The 16969-nt window shown below is 47.2% G+C and overlaps 1 protein-coding gene across 9 annotated transcripts in view; it reads right to left on the reverse strand.

The window, feature by feature from the left end:
- The window catches only part of CACNA1A (calcium voltage-gated channel subunit alpha1 A), a 300854-nt gene extending 284966 nt beyond the window's left edge, over positions 1-15888 (reverse strand). For 8 of the 9 annotated variants that reach the window (XM_055371577.1, XM_055371576.1, XM_063701771.1 and 5 more), the window contains exon 1: positions 14380-14673. In XM_055371577.1, the coding sequence (XP_055227552.1) occupies positions 14380-14672 (293 nt within the window). In that variant the 5' untranslated portion in view covers position 14673. Of the gene's footprint in view, positions 1-14379 lie in introns of all 9 variants that reach the window. The other variant, XM_055371580.2, reaches the window with a different exon arrangement.
- Between the last annotated feature and the right edge of the window lie 1081 nt (positions 15889-16969).

The raw sequence follows: 16969 nt of genomic DNA on the forward strand, positions 1-16969 counted from the left end.
TAGAGGAGTTGCAGCTGGTCCTAAAGCTTGGAGAGCTTGCACTAAATCATGTGGCTGCCATTTCACTTTGAAATAAAGGGGCTGTCTAAGGGCCAGGTGTGGTGGTGCACACCTATAGTCCCAGCTACTCAGGAGGCTAAGCTGGGAGGATTGCTTGAGCCCAGGCGGTTGAGGCTGCAGTAAGCCATGATCGCACCACTGTGCTCCAGCCTAGGGGACAGAGTGAGACCTCACCTCTAAATTTTAAAAAGGGCTTGTCAGCACCAACAGAGGTACACAGAGGTGCACACACACTATTGCACTGGGGAGGGAGGAGGCCGATACCTATAACACTAATACATCAGACTCTTATTTGGCACCCACTGTGTGTCAGGTACTGTTTTGAGTGCTGCTTTCCTCACAACCACCCCACAATGCAGGCACTAATGTTATACCACTTTTACTGATGAGGAAAGGGAGGCCCAGGGGGCTAAGTGATTTGCCTAAAATGATATGAATGGAAATAAGCAGAGTTGGTATTTGAACCTAGGCAGCCAGGCTCCACAGCCTCCCTCCCTCCACTACACTGGACTGCCTCAAGCCCCACACAGAGCCATGACATGCCTCAATTTCGACAGAAATTTGCTCAATCCCTCAAAGACATCGGTAAAGAATGTGCCTGAGAAAACAGAGGAAAGGATATCCAAACAGCCCACAGAGATCTGGAAAATGCTCTATGTCTTAAGTCACCAAAGAAATGCACAGGATACCACAACAGGATTCCACTTTCACTTATCTGATTGGTGAAGACGTAAAATCAAGGGAGGGCAAGCCTGATTGGGCCACGTGGTCAGGGAAAGGGGACCTTGGAATTTGAAAGGGCACAGACTTCCTGTTTCTTGCAACCTGGCCCAAAAGCCTGACATGCGACCTTGCCATACCATTTCCAGGAATCTGTCCTAGGAAAACAGTGACAGAAGTGTGCAAAGACTTCTCTACCAGGATGCTCACTGCAGTGTGATCAGTATTGGTGGAAAAACGGCTGGTCTCAAAACAAATATACAAAAGGAAGCCCATTTTTGTTATGAAAATCAAAAAGTTTAGGTATATCAGGGGGAAAAAAGGAGTGGTTATTCCATTTCCTTTGGAAAAAAACAAAATCCTCACCATAGTTCACAAAGCCCAGAATAAGCCAACCTTGTCACCTCCCTGCCCTCACGTCCTCCCATTCACCTGGCATAAAGTAGGTGCTCAGTCAACATTTATGAATGAATGAACGCACTCCTTCCCATTCCCCTCCATCTCTAAGCTGATATGCTCCAGGGTCTCTCTCCTGTACATTCCTAAGGGTGTGGGGATCAAGGGAATACAGAAACACAGTCCATACCAGCAGCATTCACCATGCCAGGAGACCAAAGAAAGTAAGGCACGATTTTCAAACTGGGCAACAGAAGGAGAAGGAGCGAGAAGGGGAGGCCGCCGCAGTTTTCATTCCAACATTTTCCAGCTCTGGGTGAGATTTCCTTCTATATACTCATCTATATTTACATCAACGAATCTGTCGGTAGCAAGCCTGTTGCTTCTTGTGTGGGATCTAAAGTTCACAGAAAGCTGGCTTAGACACCCAGCTAGGAAGACAAACTGTAAATTAAATTTAAGTCACCCAAAAACCCTAAATCCACCCACTCCTCTTGAAGAAACCCATGACATCTATTACATCAAGATTTCTCAACCTTGGTATTACTGACATTTGGAGCTGGATAATTCTTTACTGAGAAAGGCTGTCCTGTGCATTTTAAGATGCTGCACTGCATCCCTGGTTTCTACCAGCCAGATGCCAGTAGCATCTTGCCCCTCCCCCTACATTTGTGACAACCAAAAATGTCTCCAGACATTGCCAAAAGTCCCCTTGGGGGAAAAATTGCTCCCAGTTCAAAAGCACTGCTTTACATGCAGCCCAGGAAAAAATCCAAACCATTTAACTGTTCTTTCTCTGTTCCTTGTCATCAACATCCTGAATATAACAGTCACCTGTTCTCAAAATTCCTTCTACAGATTCAAAGAAAGTGGTAACAACAGAGTTTCAATTATGGGCTTGGAGTGCCATACATAGACAGGAATTTCATTCAGAAAACTATCAGAACCTTGGACAGAGATTCACACACAAAGATGTTTACTGCACTGTTATTTATAATGGCAAAACAAACAGCCAGAGATTGTTACATGAATATAATACATGTATAAAGTGGAACATTATCAGATATTAACAACAGTCTTTTCTGGGGTTGCCACCAACCCATACAGCACCACTATATGAATTTAAACAAGACACCCCTTTCTCTGGTTGTGAAATTAAACAAGACACCCATTTCTCTGATTGTGAACTTAAACAAAACACCCCTTTCTCTGTCAAAAATTGTCATAATAGCTTCATCTTGCTAGAACAAGATACTTAAGCTTTTATCAGCTGGGGTACTGAAATAATAGACATACAAGCTCCATGATACTTATGATATGTGACAAGCTATCTTTGTGCAGTGTACAACCTGTGCAACTATACATGGTAGCCCTTATTTTTTCAAGGATACCTAGTGGCATGGAAATGTGTTCCTAAAAGTTTACATGCATAAAAAGGTATGGGATGAAATACATTAAAATGTCTTCAGAGATTTTTTGTGGATGAGAGAGTATACATATATTTTATATTCTTTTTTGTACATTAGATGTTCAGTAAATGAAAAGGATAGGCCTCTTGGAGGAGGTAACTTTTGGGCTGAGACCTAAATGAAGAGAAGGAGTTAGCCATGGGGAGACCTGGAGAAACAGTGATGCAGGCAGAGGAAATAGCTTATGCTGAACAGAAGGAATGTCATGTAATGCAAATGACGTGGGTGTGAGTAAAAATGGTCAGCAGGGCTGAGACAGAGTAGACAATGAAAGGAAGGTAGACAATGAAAGAGATGAAATCAAAGACAAAACAGGGACCAGATCACATGGGGCCTTAAAGGACCTTGCTACATCAGTGTGTTAGTCCGTTTTCACACTGCTATAAAAGTAATTTATAAAGAAAAGAGGTTCAATTGACTCACAGTTCTGCATGGCTGGGGAGGCCTCAGGAAACTTACAAATCATGGCAGAAGGCAAAGGGAAAGCAAGGCACGTCTTACATGGCAGCAGGAGAGGAGGGAGAGGAAAGAGGCCCACACAAGTTTAAAACCATCAGATCTCATGAGAATTCACTATCACAAGAACAGCATGGGGGAAATCACCCCCATGATCCAGTCACCTTCACCAGGTCCCTCCCATGACATGTGGGTATTACAATTTGAGATGAGATTTGGGTGGGGACACAGAGAAAAACCATATCAATCAGTAATCTGTAATCTCTGACTAGTGGGTAAGAATCTGGGGCATTTACCCAATCTGCTTGGAAGAGAAATAGTCTACCAGTCCACCACCACATGCTATCCTATCCACCAATGGAGCAAAATCCAAGGAATTCCACTTTCAGTCCCAGTGCTGAAACAAAACCAGGTGTTTCCAGAATTTTAATAATCTTTGTTCAATAACACTGTTTACTTTCCTCACCATTACTCAATTAAATATTTATGCATGATATAGTGCAGGAACTTTGGGGGGATGTGAGGAAGGCAAATCACTGTCCCCTACCCTCAAGGAGCTTTCTAATTACATAGGTAAAACCTAAGCATATAATATTTATTTTTATTTTTTTTTTTTGAGATGGAGTCTCGTTCTGTCGCCCAAGCTGGAGTGCAGTGGCATGATCTTGGCTCACTGCAAGCTCCACCTCCCGGGTTCACGCCATTCTCCTGCCTCAGCATCCCAGGTAGCTGGGACTACAGGTGCCCGCCACCACGCCTGGCTAATTTTTTGTATTTTTAGTAGAGGTGGGGCTTCACCCTGTTAGCCAGGATGGTCCCTATCGCCTGACCTTGTGATCTGCCTGCCTCGGCCTCCCAAAGTCCTAAGCATACGATCTTATTGATTTTTACAAAAGTGTGCAAAATTCACTTGATACTGGAAAAGGTACAAATAAGGTGGTAAGCGGAGAGACTTGGTCATTCCCAAGTCAAACAGAACACCAAATATCAGGGAGACCCACACATAGACAGCTACCCTACCATACACCCTTATATCCAACATCCACCCATCCACCCACCCATTCAACCATCTGTCATCCACTCATCCACCCATCCAGTCATCCATATTTTTACCCCTCAATCCAGTCTAGTCATCTGCCTATTTATTCATCCAGCCATATATTCACTCATACACCAATCCATCCAGTCATCCATCCAGTCATCCATCCAGTCATCCATCCAGTCATCCATCCAGTCATCCATCCAGTCATCCATCCAGTCATCCATCCAGTCATCCATCCAGTCATCCATCCAGTCATCCATCCAGTCATCCATTCACCCATCCATTTGTCCACCCACCCATCGAGTCATCTACCAATCTACTTATCCACCCACCTACCCATCCAATCACCCATCCTTCCTTCCTTCCTTCATCCCATCCATCCATCCACTCATCCATGCATCTGTTCAACCATCCATCCATCCATCCATCCATCCATCCACCCAGCCATCCAACACTAACTGCAGGGGATGCCTCCATCCCCGCTAAACCACAAACATCCAGCTATGATCCATAATTTAAAAGACTGCATTGTGATCAGAAACAGGCCACAAGTCAAAAATTTGCATTCTGACAACTCTTTCAAAGACAACTCAAGTCTCGAAACATTTCTGACCATTCCAATTTGTGTAAGACCCAAACACTCCACGTCCTTGTAAGGCCCTCAGAGAAGCTAACCTATATTTGGTGCTCTGAAGTATTTGATGTCTTCAAAGATGGTGCCCTTAGGGAGAAGGCAAGACTAGAGACAGTATAGTTAGAAGAAGGGGAAGCTGTGGGGAGATTGGAGAGTCTGGCAATGAGGCATAGCAAATGAGAGAAAAAGATTAGAAACATGGAAGAAGGATTGCTGAGACGTGGGGAAAATCCTGCTTGGGCCTAGGAATCATGGGATTCTAGTATGGACAATCAATGAGACCTTGTGATTGTGTTCTTCTTGGCTTATATATTGGAGCAACAGTGATTGAGCTGATCATTCAGAAGAATGGGTTAACAACACCGACACCAAAAATCAGAGATCAAGGGAGTTGAGAGACTTGGCAAGAAAGAGCAGAATATTAACACTTATGCAGCACCTACTGTGTGCCACATACTATTCTCAGCAGTGGATCAGAGAAGCCCAAATATGGCCACCCACATAAGTCCATCCATCTATCCACTCTTCCATGTATAAACACATATAGTGCTTCCTAAGTGTCAGGCACCATTCTAAACATCAGATGTATTAACTCATTTAATCCTCCCAGATAGGAGCTATTAGGATCCCCATGGAGCTATTAGAATCCCCACTGGGACAGACTGGGAAACTGAAACACAGAACACTTAAGTGACTTGCCCAAGATCACGCAGCCAGTGACTAGTAGAGCTGGGATTTGAACCCCAGCCACCTAGCTCCAGAATCCATGCTCTCAACTCAACCATGCTGCTTCTCTACAACCATATCAATTGCCAGTGTCTAAACCACAGGTTCTGACTCTCAGAATACAAGCAGGACCAAGAGCTAACTGGTTGACCCAGCCTCTTAGAGAAAATGATGAGTGAACTGTGAAATGTCTTAGCTCCTGCCATAAATGCTGATGAATCTCAGCTGATTCTAGGTGAAGCTAGATTTCCAAGTACACAGACTAAAATTAACACCTCGAATTCATTCATTCACAATTATTGATTCCTTACAGCAGCATTGTTCATAACAGCAAACAAACAATCCCCCACCTCAAACTAGAAACATCCCAAATGCCCATTGTCCCACTTGAACCCGGGAGGCAGAGGTTGCAGTGAGCCGAGATCGCGCCATTGCACTCCAGCCTGGGCAACAAAAGCGAAACTCCATCTCAAAAAAAAAAAAAAAAAAAAAAAATATATATATATATATATATAAAAATTTATGTTGTTAAAGCTGGGTACGGCGGTGCATGCCTATAGTCCCAGCTTCTCGGGAGGCTAAGGCAGGAGGATCGCTTGAGCCTAGGAGGTCGAGGCTGTAGTGAGCCATGATCATGCCACTGCACTGCAGCCTGGGTCACAGAGTGAGACTCTGACTCAAAATAAATAAAATAAAATTCATTGAGTTGGCTACTTCACAGGATGATTATATATGCCATGTGCTTTCTGGGTACAGTATCTTTTAACCTTCTTACAATTCCTCGGACATAGGACTACTGTCCCCGTTTTACAGAGAAGACTGAGGCTCCACAACTGTGAGCTGGAGCTGAGATTTGCAGCCAGGGTGGACTGTTCCCAAGCTCTATATGTTTCCCCTCCATCCAATATCACCTTCCCTCCTCTTTTCCTCCTTACAGCCTCCACTGCTTGTGCTATTAATCAAACAGACACATTCCTATGCAGACGCCACAACATGCCACGAACACATTTCACTGCAGTGATGGTCAGCATAGCCCTCCCACCCACACACACCATGCCCATCATTCTCAATAAAGAAGATAATAAAGATCATGGAGATAAAAGAACATGACAGACTCTGGAAGATCAGAATCCATGTAACACCACTGCGGGCCAAGTTTTAAGTCTGCCCCAGAGTCTCACTGAAGACAAATCCATCCACTTTTACAAAAAGGTAACATCCAGACTTCGCCCTCCTGCAAATGCTGCTCGTATGAAAATACTTTAAAAATCAGTTTAAAATTACATATATTTTTTACGCATAGGCCTAAAATGAGAACAGAACTTAACAGCGTGAATATTATTTACTGGCAAGTGGGTGACTAAGTTGGGTTTCCCTCATGGCTCCAGAGAGGGGACTCTTGAATCCTGTTATTTGGGGGCTGGGGGTGGGAGGCTGCTAATTTCTAACTGCAGGTGCCGCCTGAGCAACAGGCACCTTTAAGGAAGACTCACGGCTGCTCCCAGTCTGAACGGCAGATAAAGCCGTGTCTGACCGAAGCGAGATGTCAAAACTTGATCCGGACTTAACTCAGGCATTTCCCTTCATAGCTGGAATCTCTCTTGTATTAGCTGCCTTAAAGACGGCTTCTAAAAGCTGCATTCATTCCAATAAAAAGTCTTGGCTTTTCTTAGAGTCAGTTACTTATTCGCTCTGAAAAGCGAATAAGTTGACCTTTTCTTGGTCAACGGCACCATCTCTTGCACCATTCTTCTCTCTCAGGTGTTAAGAACTCACCATTAGGGTGACCAGCGTCCCAGTTTGCCCAGGACTGTGAGTTTCCAGAGATGCTAAACCCAGGATAGTCCCAGGCAACCCTGGCTGAAGGGTCACCCTACTCAGATAAGAACTAAGGCCCAGTGGTTTTTGAAACCCAAGTTGCTGCGCCCACCCATCTGGTTCCCTCGCCAGGAATGTTCCTTGTTTTTCCTATTTTTTTAGGGAGTGAGGAGAAAGAAGACCAAAGTTTGGAAGGGGAGGGAGGTACCTAAATTCCAAACCAAAAGTTGAGCACAGTTATTCTGTTGAGTTTGCAGTGGACACCTGGGGTGGCCATCCTGGGCTGCACTCTCGACCGGCCCCAAAGTAAGAGACAGGGCGTGGAAAAGGGGAAGACGGAAGCTAATTATATACTTTAAAACTCCCTCACCTTGTCACCCACAGAGAGAGGGAGGGACCAAAGGAGGAAAGAGAATTAATTTTATCTTAGACCCAAGGGAATAGAAAAATGGGTCAAGTGGCCACGAATTTTTTTTCCCCTGAAAGCTTCCAGAGAGAACGGAGAATGCAAAATGTCCAAAGGTGGCTTTAAAGAGTACCACGATCAGGTTAATCAATCCACACTGACCAGTCGCGGGGGGGGTGGGGGGGGGGCACTTCGCTCCCATTCCTACCCAGAAAGCCTCTTTTCTGGCCGGTTTCCAAAAAAAGAACACTGGAACCAAAATGACTCCATGGTATTACGGCTCTTGCGTTTTGGGGTTTTTCTCTGTGCTGGCCATTTTTCACGCACGACCCCATTTAATCTCCTGAGAGCCCTCCAAGGGAGATGCTACTAGAAGGAATATCCTCATCATACATGTCAAGAAATAGGCTCTGGTGCCCAAGATAACATGGCTGGTGAATAATGTGAACCTGGGCCAGTCTGACCCAGAGTCCGGAGTGTTTTCCCTCTCCTCTCTGCCCTCTTTCAGAGCAGGCACCATCCCATCCGGCCCTTTTCTCAGGAGCTGAGCTGGCATTCTCGGAAATGCGTTACTGCACGGCTCTTAGGCTCTGATCATTTCTGGATGGAGTCCACCTTCCCGGCGGTGCTTTTTATTGCTGAGAAAGTGTATATGTGTGCTTGCTACTGAGGGGGAAACAGGGAGGGGGAAACATAAGCCCTACGCACCCAACAGATGTCTCCCACTCCAAGTCCCTGAAGAAAGACTTCATTCTCAAGGGGCCACTGCATCCAATCTACTCAAGCACTAACATTTCAGAAACCTTCATTGGTCTGATAATCTCATGGACAGTCTCTCAACCCCCTGCACCTAAAACCCACCAAAATCCTAAAATGTTGGCACAAGGGTAGATCAGATGTTATACAATTTAGTTAATGGGTGAAGACAGGCACCTTTTCTCATTTGCTCAGCAAACGTTTATAGGACGCCTGCTTTGTCCCACACACTGGGGTTGCAGTGGTGAAGAACAGGGTAAAGATCATGGGTCTCACAGCCTCAGAGCTTGACTTTTTCCTGGGGAATGGTAGAACTACCAGGGAGGGGTGGAACCCCACCCAAGAGAACCCCTTCTTTCTCTCTCTCTAGTGCAGGCACATAGCTTTGAATGACATCCTTAATATTTCTTATTTCTCTGACCGGGATTTAACACTATTACTTCCACTCCTTTCCATAGATCCACATCCTTAATCCTAAGCCATCGAGGCCAGACGTGCTTTGGAATTCAGAACTCAGGGCTTTTAGATGCATTGCAAAGATGGGAATGTAAAATGGTACAACCACTTAGGAAAACAGTTTGAGAGCCTCTTATAAAATTAAACATACACCTACCACACAACTCAGCAACCTCACTCCTGGGTTAATTTACCCAAGAGAAATGAAATGTATGAAATGAAATGTTCCCACTAAAACCCGTACGCCAATGTTTATAGCAGCTCTATTCATAATCATTGAAACTGGAAGCATCCCAATGTCCTTCGGCTGGGAAGCAAACTCTGGTCCCTCCATATCATGGAATCCTGCTCAACACCAAAAAGGAAGGCGCTACTGTCACAGGCAACAGCATGAATGAATCTCAAAGTCTGAGTAAAAGAATCCACATTCAAAAGACTATATACTGTGAAATTATATTTATATGACCTTCGGCAATAGGCAAAGCTGTAGGGATGGAGAACAGATCAGTGGTTGAAGGGGCTGGAGAAGTGGGGTGCTGACTCAAGAGGGGCACTGTGGGGGTATTTGATGAAACTGTCCCATATCTTGATTTGGGTGGTGGCCACAACTACATCCATTTGTCAAAACTTGCAGACCAGTATGTCAAAAGGGTGAATTTTGCTACAAATAAATTATACATCAATAAACCTATTTTTTTTTTTTGAGACAGAGTCTCAAAAAAAAGTACAACAGTGCAATCTCGGCTCACTGCAACCTCCGCCTCCCAGGTTCAAATGATTCTCCTCCCAGCCTCCCAAGTAGCTGGGATTATAGACGCACACCACCACGCCCGGCTAATTTTTGTATTTTTAGTAGAGACGGGGTTTCACCATGTTGGCCAGGCTGGTCTCGAACTCCTGACCTCATGATCCACTGGCCTCAGCCTCCCAAACTGCTGGGATTATAGGCGTGAACCACCAGACTTGGCCCCTATAAACCTGATTTTTAAGGAAAAGAAAAATGATAACAAGATGTCTCTATGATCTAACCTGGATACTCCAACCCTAGCCCATGAACTTACCACGTGGGGAATCCCTAGAAGCTAGCTAGAAAAGCAGAATCCCAGACCCCACCCAAATCCTGCTGGACCAGAACCATCCTGTTAACAAGACGACTTCCATACACCTGAAAGTTTGACAGGACTACAATGCAGACCTAACAGTCAGGAGCTGAAGCAGCACCTCACCATCAAGCACATCTAACATTTCTGCTGCAAAACATACTCAAATGCACACCAAGTAGAATGAATGAAAACTGTAAATTAAGACTTCAAACTGAAGTCAGTTCAGGTTAGGTTTTACCTCTATATGAGCTCGTCTTTTGGTTTTTGGAGCTTTTTGGATTGGGGAATTGTGGATAAGAAATTGCATCCTTTTTGAAAATACTCCCGTTGGAAAAGCTGTGCTAAATTTTACTTCGCAGAATTTTGCTCCTCTGGAAATACCAGCCAAGCCGGTCTAGTACAAGGATCACGTAAGTGACACCATCCTGCCCTCTACGGCAGTACCTTCTAGAACATTCTCTCTCTCAGGACAGGCCAAGAGTCTGATAACCTGCTCGCATGTCTCCCAGCGCTTCTCATGCAGAAAGTTTCTCTTTAGAGAGCTTTTCTTAAAAAAAAAAAAAAAAAAAAACAAGAGGAGTGCCAATCAGCCAATGTCCACAGATGTCAAAGTGATGTCACCTGAGGTCAATGTGACTTTAGGTGTCTTGTTAAGATTTCTGCAAACCGGATGAAAAGCTGGAATTCTACGTGTAATTCAGGAGACTGTGTGTGATAATACACAGACCTGCTTCCAGTGTTCCTCCGATGGCCTGAGTTTCTACATCATGTTCAGTGGGAGACCTGGTGGCACAGGGAGGGCTGGAAAGATGACATTCACCTCGGCACTTGGTAGAAGGAGTGAGTGGCATTAAGTGGGGAGGGAACTCTAGGAAGGCTGACAGATGCTCCTTTTTGAGCTGACAGATCTGAGCTCTTCGGCAATCATCAGAGACCCTCATGGCCCTATTTGAATCACAATTCCAGTCAATGAAAACATGAAACCAAGGTGTGTGGTCAAGACACTTGCTGCCTGGCATGAGAAAAACACGGCAATGTAAATTTCAACATCAAAGACTTCCATTTGGGTTTCCTCACTTAGGAAGAGGGGAAAAAATGAAATAAATGAGGATTCTTAATTCTCATTGATGGCTTCAAGTTTGACCCACTGAGGGATGAAAGAGGAAGAAATCATAGCGACAAATTGCCCTGAGTGTGGAGAAAGCAAGACTGCATCCTTCACCAGTGTACCATGCCGGAATTTACATTTGGAAGTAGCACTCTTAGGCCCTGTGAGCATACAGACAAGTTCATGGATCATTCACTCACTTCTCTTCCACAAGACAGGGAGGAACCTGCTTTCCATATCGACCTGCAACCCTTAGTCAACACCATTTCCAAATACACATCCCACGACACACGCAGCAAAAAGTAGCAGGGGCGATTCCACTCCTATCTAAGAGAACTGTGAGAAAAAAATAATAGAAGACACAAGAATGTTCCCAGTGGCACAAACAGAAATGACACAAATGCCCATCAACAGTAGAATGGATAGATTGTAGTAGAGTCACATACACAGATGTGAGCAAAAGAAGCCAGTGGCAAAAGAACGTACTGTGTGACTCCATTTACATGATGTTTAAAAGAGGCAAAATGAACCTTAGAAGTCAGGTGAGCGGTACCCTTGTTGGGGGAGCAACTAGGAGGCGGTATGAGGAGGGGGACTTCCAGGGGACTGATCGGGACCTGGGTGCTGGATACGTGGGTGTGTTCATTTTGTAAAAATCTAGGCATCTGAATATATGTACTTGCCTGTACATATATTAGACTTTATTCTAAAAGTTCAGAATAAGTACCTACACACATTTTTTTTCACTCTCAGGATATGCTTAAACACTTTTTTTTAATGGCAGAAATATTTGGATAAAAAAGTAAAATGTTCTGCCCTGGTATCGTGACTCTGACATTCCACGTGTCTCTCTTTACACTGGCCTGAATTCTTTTATTCACTACCTCCCTCCCCAGGTCTCTGTCCATCCCCTCTCATCTCCAACCCTCCCACCCGCCCCGCCACCGCCCTCCGCTCCATCCAGGACAGAGAAAGCTCAGTCCTGGATGACCCAGCTCGATCACAGATTGTGAGGTGGGGAGTTTTCCCTTCCAGAGTAGGGCTGTATAATGTGTTTGTTACCTCGGGCCAAAGAGAACAAAAACAGTCTGCAGAGAGCAAAATGCACAAACTCATCATAAGAGCAAGACAGCCCTGGGCGAGCTGGCCAGAGAACAGATGAAGTGGCAAGCAACACTCGCAATTCACCTGCCTCCCTCTCCCACGATTCCCCCTTCCGAGGGGCCGCTGCAATCCCCTTCTCCCCCAACAGCCCTCCAATCTGCAGGATTCAGGCTGGACAGAGGTAAGCTAAGGACACAGCAGAAGGGCTCCCCACCTCCTTCCTTTCCTCTTAGAAGTCTCCAAATCCAGGCTCCAGAAGGCGATCTAAAGCCATTTTCAATGAGGAAACCTGTCAGCCGAGCAAAGCCCTCTCACTCCTGGAGCTAACTGGGTGTGCACCCATGAATACCCTGCCCTCCCGCAAGGCACTCCCACTCCTCACTCTGTTGATGGGCAGAGTAATCACGCCACCCCTGAGCACTTCAATGGGCCTGGGATGGTGAGGAATTGCTAACCTTAAGAACCAGCCTCTTTAAGAGACTGAAACTTAGGAAGCAAAGACCTGGCACCTGCTTTGGGCACCAACGGAGATGGCATCGTAGTTAGAGGTATGCTCCCCTCAAAAGCACCTCTGCTGAACTTCTTAATCTTCCCCACCCTCAAAGTAGACCACTTACACACTCCAAAACCTCAGTGCCCTCTGTTGCAATCCCAGCACCCAGGATCCAAGAGCCAGGCTCGATTTTGAACCCCCCTGAAGTGAGTCCCTCTACCACCCGCCATGCTCCTCAAACAGCAACCCCCGGAGACCACACAGGGCCCAGCCCCGTTTAGTCTATAAGTGCAAAACCACATACAAAAGGGATAAGGGACTCATCGCTGAGCCCCAGGGACCCATCCAGCCCGTTCATTTTTACACAGAGGGCAGCTGGTTGGAACTGTGCGGAGAAGCGGCACATCTGGGCATGGCACGGTGGCCAGCCAGCCTGGGCAGCAGGGTGTGTCCCCCCTCCTGGAATCTGGGTCATGCTTAGATAACTGCTAGAAAGCCCGACTAATTACCCACCCTTGCCTGCCTACATCTCGATAGATGTTAAGCCCTCCTCAAGGTTTATTTCAAGCAGGCAGGGATTTAAAGAAACACAGAAGATCTGCATTTTGATAGCATCTCCACAGACGAAAATGTGGGCTTCACCTTTTTCCTCTGGATTTTTGATTAAAAAAAAAAAATTTAAAAGGCATTTACCTACCTAAGATGTCCACATGGGTGCTGATTCTCCTGGTGTTCCCTCTCGGCTACTCGGGGTAGGAAAAGCTGGACATGGTGCTCTAGAATGGACCCACCACCTCATTTGCTCTTGCCCTGTCTTTCTTATTGAAAGTGTCCAGATCAGTTCTTCCCAGGCCAGGGGCCCAGATAAAGCAAATGGGATCTCTTTCTCGACACCCCCAAAGATGATGAGGTTCTCCAATCAGCGGTTAAAGGCAATGGGACCTACACACATGAGGGAAACATAAGCGCCCCCCAGCCCATCACTACCCTCTCCAGATCGGACCAGCGGCCCACCCTGGGGTACTCACTTCGGCCAGTGCTGGCTTCTCAGTGTGAAGGCCACATGGACTCCCTCTTGCTCTTAGCCCTGGGAGCCCCCAAGCGCCCTGCCCTAAAAGTGCGGCGGCCCCCCACCTTGGGGAAAGCAGTAGTGGAGAGGCTGTCCAGCTTCCCCTGCGTGGACTCCAGTGAGCGACGGCCAAGAAAACCCAACCAAGGCCCCCATAGTTCCCCTGCCCTGGCCAGAAGCGCCCAGGCCCGAGCCCGCTCCAAGCTCACTCCGTAGAACTCCAAACCCTCCGGACTTGGCTCGAAAGCCCCCACCAAGGCCCCTGCACGACCCCAGGCCCCAGATCTCATTCTAGAGTCGGTCCTTGGGAAGGATCCACTCTCCGCTGCCCACCCCCCCAGCCCCCCACAAACCCATTCCCAAGCCTCCAGGGTAGCTCAACCCAGCTCGGGGTGGAGAGATTCTTTCACACTCCTCCCGGTGCCCCCTCTCCCAGCCCCTGGAAGACCCCCCCTCCTTCCCACCTCCCATCAACCCCCGGGTCTCTCTCCCAGCCTGGAAGAGGGGAGGCGGAGGGAGGAGGGGGAGGCGCAGCTGCTGCTGGGGTTCGGGCAAAAGGATATGGCCATTCGGTGATCTTTTTGGCGTATTTTCTCACCACGTTGTCTTCGCTGAAGAGGAAGAGAGACCGGTTAACCGTGAGGCAGTTCTGTCGGACGGGGATGGGGTTGTAGAGTGCCATGGTCCGCGCTCTCTGCGCCATTGACTGCTTGTACATCCTTTGCGCCCCGGGCTGCCCGCCCTGCCGGCTGCCCCCGGTTCCTCGCCCGCCTCCGGCGCCCACGACCACCCCGGCGGCTGCCCCGGAGCCTCCTCCCCCGTAGCGGGCCGGCATCTCGTCTCCGAAGCGGGCCATTCTGCAAAGAGCAAAGGGCTCCGGGTTACGCTGCGGCGAACGATGCGGAAGACGCCGCCGCCGCCGCCGCTGATGCTGAGGCTGCCGGGGCTGGGAGCGCGGCGGCTGGAGCTACGACTGCGGAGACGCTCCACGGCCCAGCCCATCGGGCGGCGGCGGCTCGGCGCCTCGGGTCGGGGGCTCAGAAGGCGGCTGCCCGGGCCGAGCCGGGGATAGCAGCTCGGGACATCTTCCTGGCTGACCCCGGAGAAGGAGGGGCGGGAGGAGGGTGCGGGGGCGGGGCGCGGGGGCCTGGGGAGGAGGGGGGAGGGGAGAGAGAAGCGAGGCAAAAAATAACCGAGGAAGGAATCCAGGCAATCCCCAGTCCACCCACTCCGGAAAAAAAAAAAAAAAAGACAGTTAAAAAAAAAAAATCCACCCAACGCACACCCCCTTTAAGACGCGAACGGTTTGCAAAGGACGCCCCCCCCGGGACGCAGTGGAAGCTTCAAATTCCTCCGAGGTCCGGGTCAGGCTGGCATCTTGCAAAAGGAGTGCGCTCGGCCCATTAAAAAAAATAAAAAATAAAAAATAAAAATATATATATATTTAAAAATAAAGAAAGACGAAACCCAGGTCTGGGTGGGGAGGGCAAAAAAAAAAAAAAATTAAGTGCCCTTCTGTTTTGCTGGAGTTCCTAGACCTTAAAAATGCTAAAAGATCTGTAGCTCCAAAAATAAAATAAAATAAAAACAAAGATGATGAAAGGGAAGGGAAAGAGGAGGGAGGGGGAGTAAGACGCTCCAGAGGGTTCCTAAGGAGTCTTCACACCGCAGGGTCCAGGTTTAAAAAAAAAAAAAAAAAAATTTTTTTTTCTTCCTGAATCACCAACGGCTGCCTCTTCTGCTCCCGGAGGAAGTGTGAGTGTGTATGTGCGCACAGCGTTTCGCTCAATGGTGCCTCATCTTGGGGTTAAATTGCAGCAGTGAAATCCTGAAAATTCCCAACAGGGGGAAAAGAGAGAGAGAGAGAGAGAGGTATGCGCCCTCCGCTTAGCCACTCAATAGCTGCCCCTGGATGCGGCAATGCCCCTCCACCCTCCAAATCCCTCCACCTCCTCCTTCTCTAGGTTTTGCTAAAATAAGACTGGTGTGGAGGGTTGCGGGTAGAAGAAGGTAAAGAGGAAAAAAAATGGGCGCAAAGGTCTGAACCACTGGCCAGCAAACGGAAAAGGGGAGCAATTGATGAGTTTAACAGCAGAAGGACCCACCCAGAGTGTCGACACATGAGGGCCCGCGACCAATCGTGGAGGCGCGGGGGGACCGGGCTCAGCGGAGTTTGTGGGGGAGAGAGGGGAGCGCCGCATGGTTGGCAGGCAGGGAGGGGGGAATTGGGGTGCTTCCTCCTCCCCTGGGAGGAAAGCCTGTTTTCCACCCGGTTCCATTTCGGTTGCAGACAGCCGGACGCTCCCCAGCATCTTGCAAGGAGAAGGCAGGATGGAGGCAGGAAAAAAACTTAAAAGACAGAAAAGAGAAGGGGATTTGTGTCCAGAGGTGCGATTCGTCAGTCTCTAAACAAATTTGCTGTGTTTGGCAAAAGACCATTTTTGAAAGTGGAGAGAGTGGTTTGGGGTTACTTCTGTGAACGTTTCAAACCACAAGGACTCCCGCAAGTTGGAATTAAAGGTTTATTCTACCTTGGAGACCCCAGAGGTGACAAGTCTGAACTCCCAGGAGGAAATAATTAACCAGGTCCTAGTTGGCTGGATAGGGGTTCTGGGTGGTATAGTTTGCTTGATACTCACGTCTCTCCAGAACCACTTTGATTACTTGCCATTCTGCTTTTTGTGTGGTGAAATTCAATAAGCACAAAGAAAAATGCATAAAACATAAAGGTACGGAGTTAAGAAATTGGTCTGAAATGAACACTCATGAAATCAAGTCTAGGGCTAGAAATGGAACATCACCACCTCTGCAGAACCCCGTTTGCCAACACGCTTACACAGCCCCTTATTCCAGCAATAATCGCTACCTGACTTTATAGTATTCATATCTTGCTTTTTTAAAAAAAAAGTTTGACTACCTTATTATGCATTCCTAACCAATACAATTTTACTTTGCTTCTTTTGGGCTTTTATATAAATGGAATAATCATATAGTATATATTCTACAGTTTCTTGTTTCTTTGGTTCAACTTTATGTCTTTAAGATTCATCTGGCAGGGCACGGTGTCTGCGCCTGTAATCCCAGCACTTTGGGAGGTAGAGCATGAGGATTGCTTGAGGCCAGGGGTTTGAGACAAGCCTGGGCAATATAGCA

Source organism: Gorilla gorilla, chromosome 20, assembly GCF_029281585.2.
Source record: "Gorilla gorilla gorilla isolate KB3781 chromosome 20, NHGRI_mGorGor1-v2.1_pri, whole genome shotgun sequence".
Taxonomy (NCBI): Eukaryota; Metazoa; Chordata; class Mammalia; order Primates; family Hominidae; genus Gorilla; species Gorilla gorilla.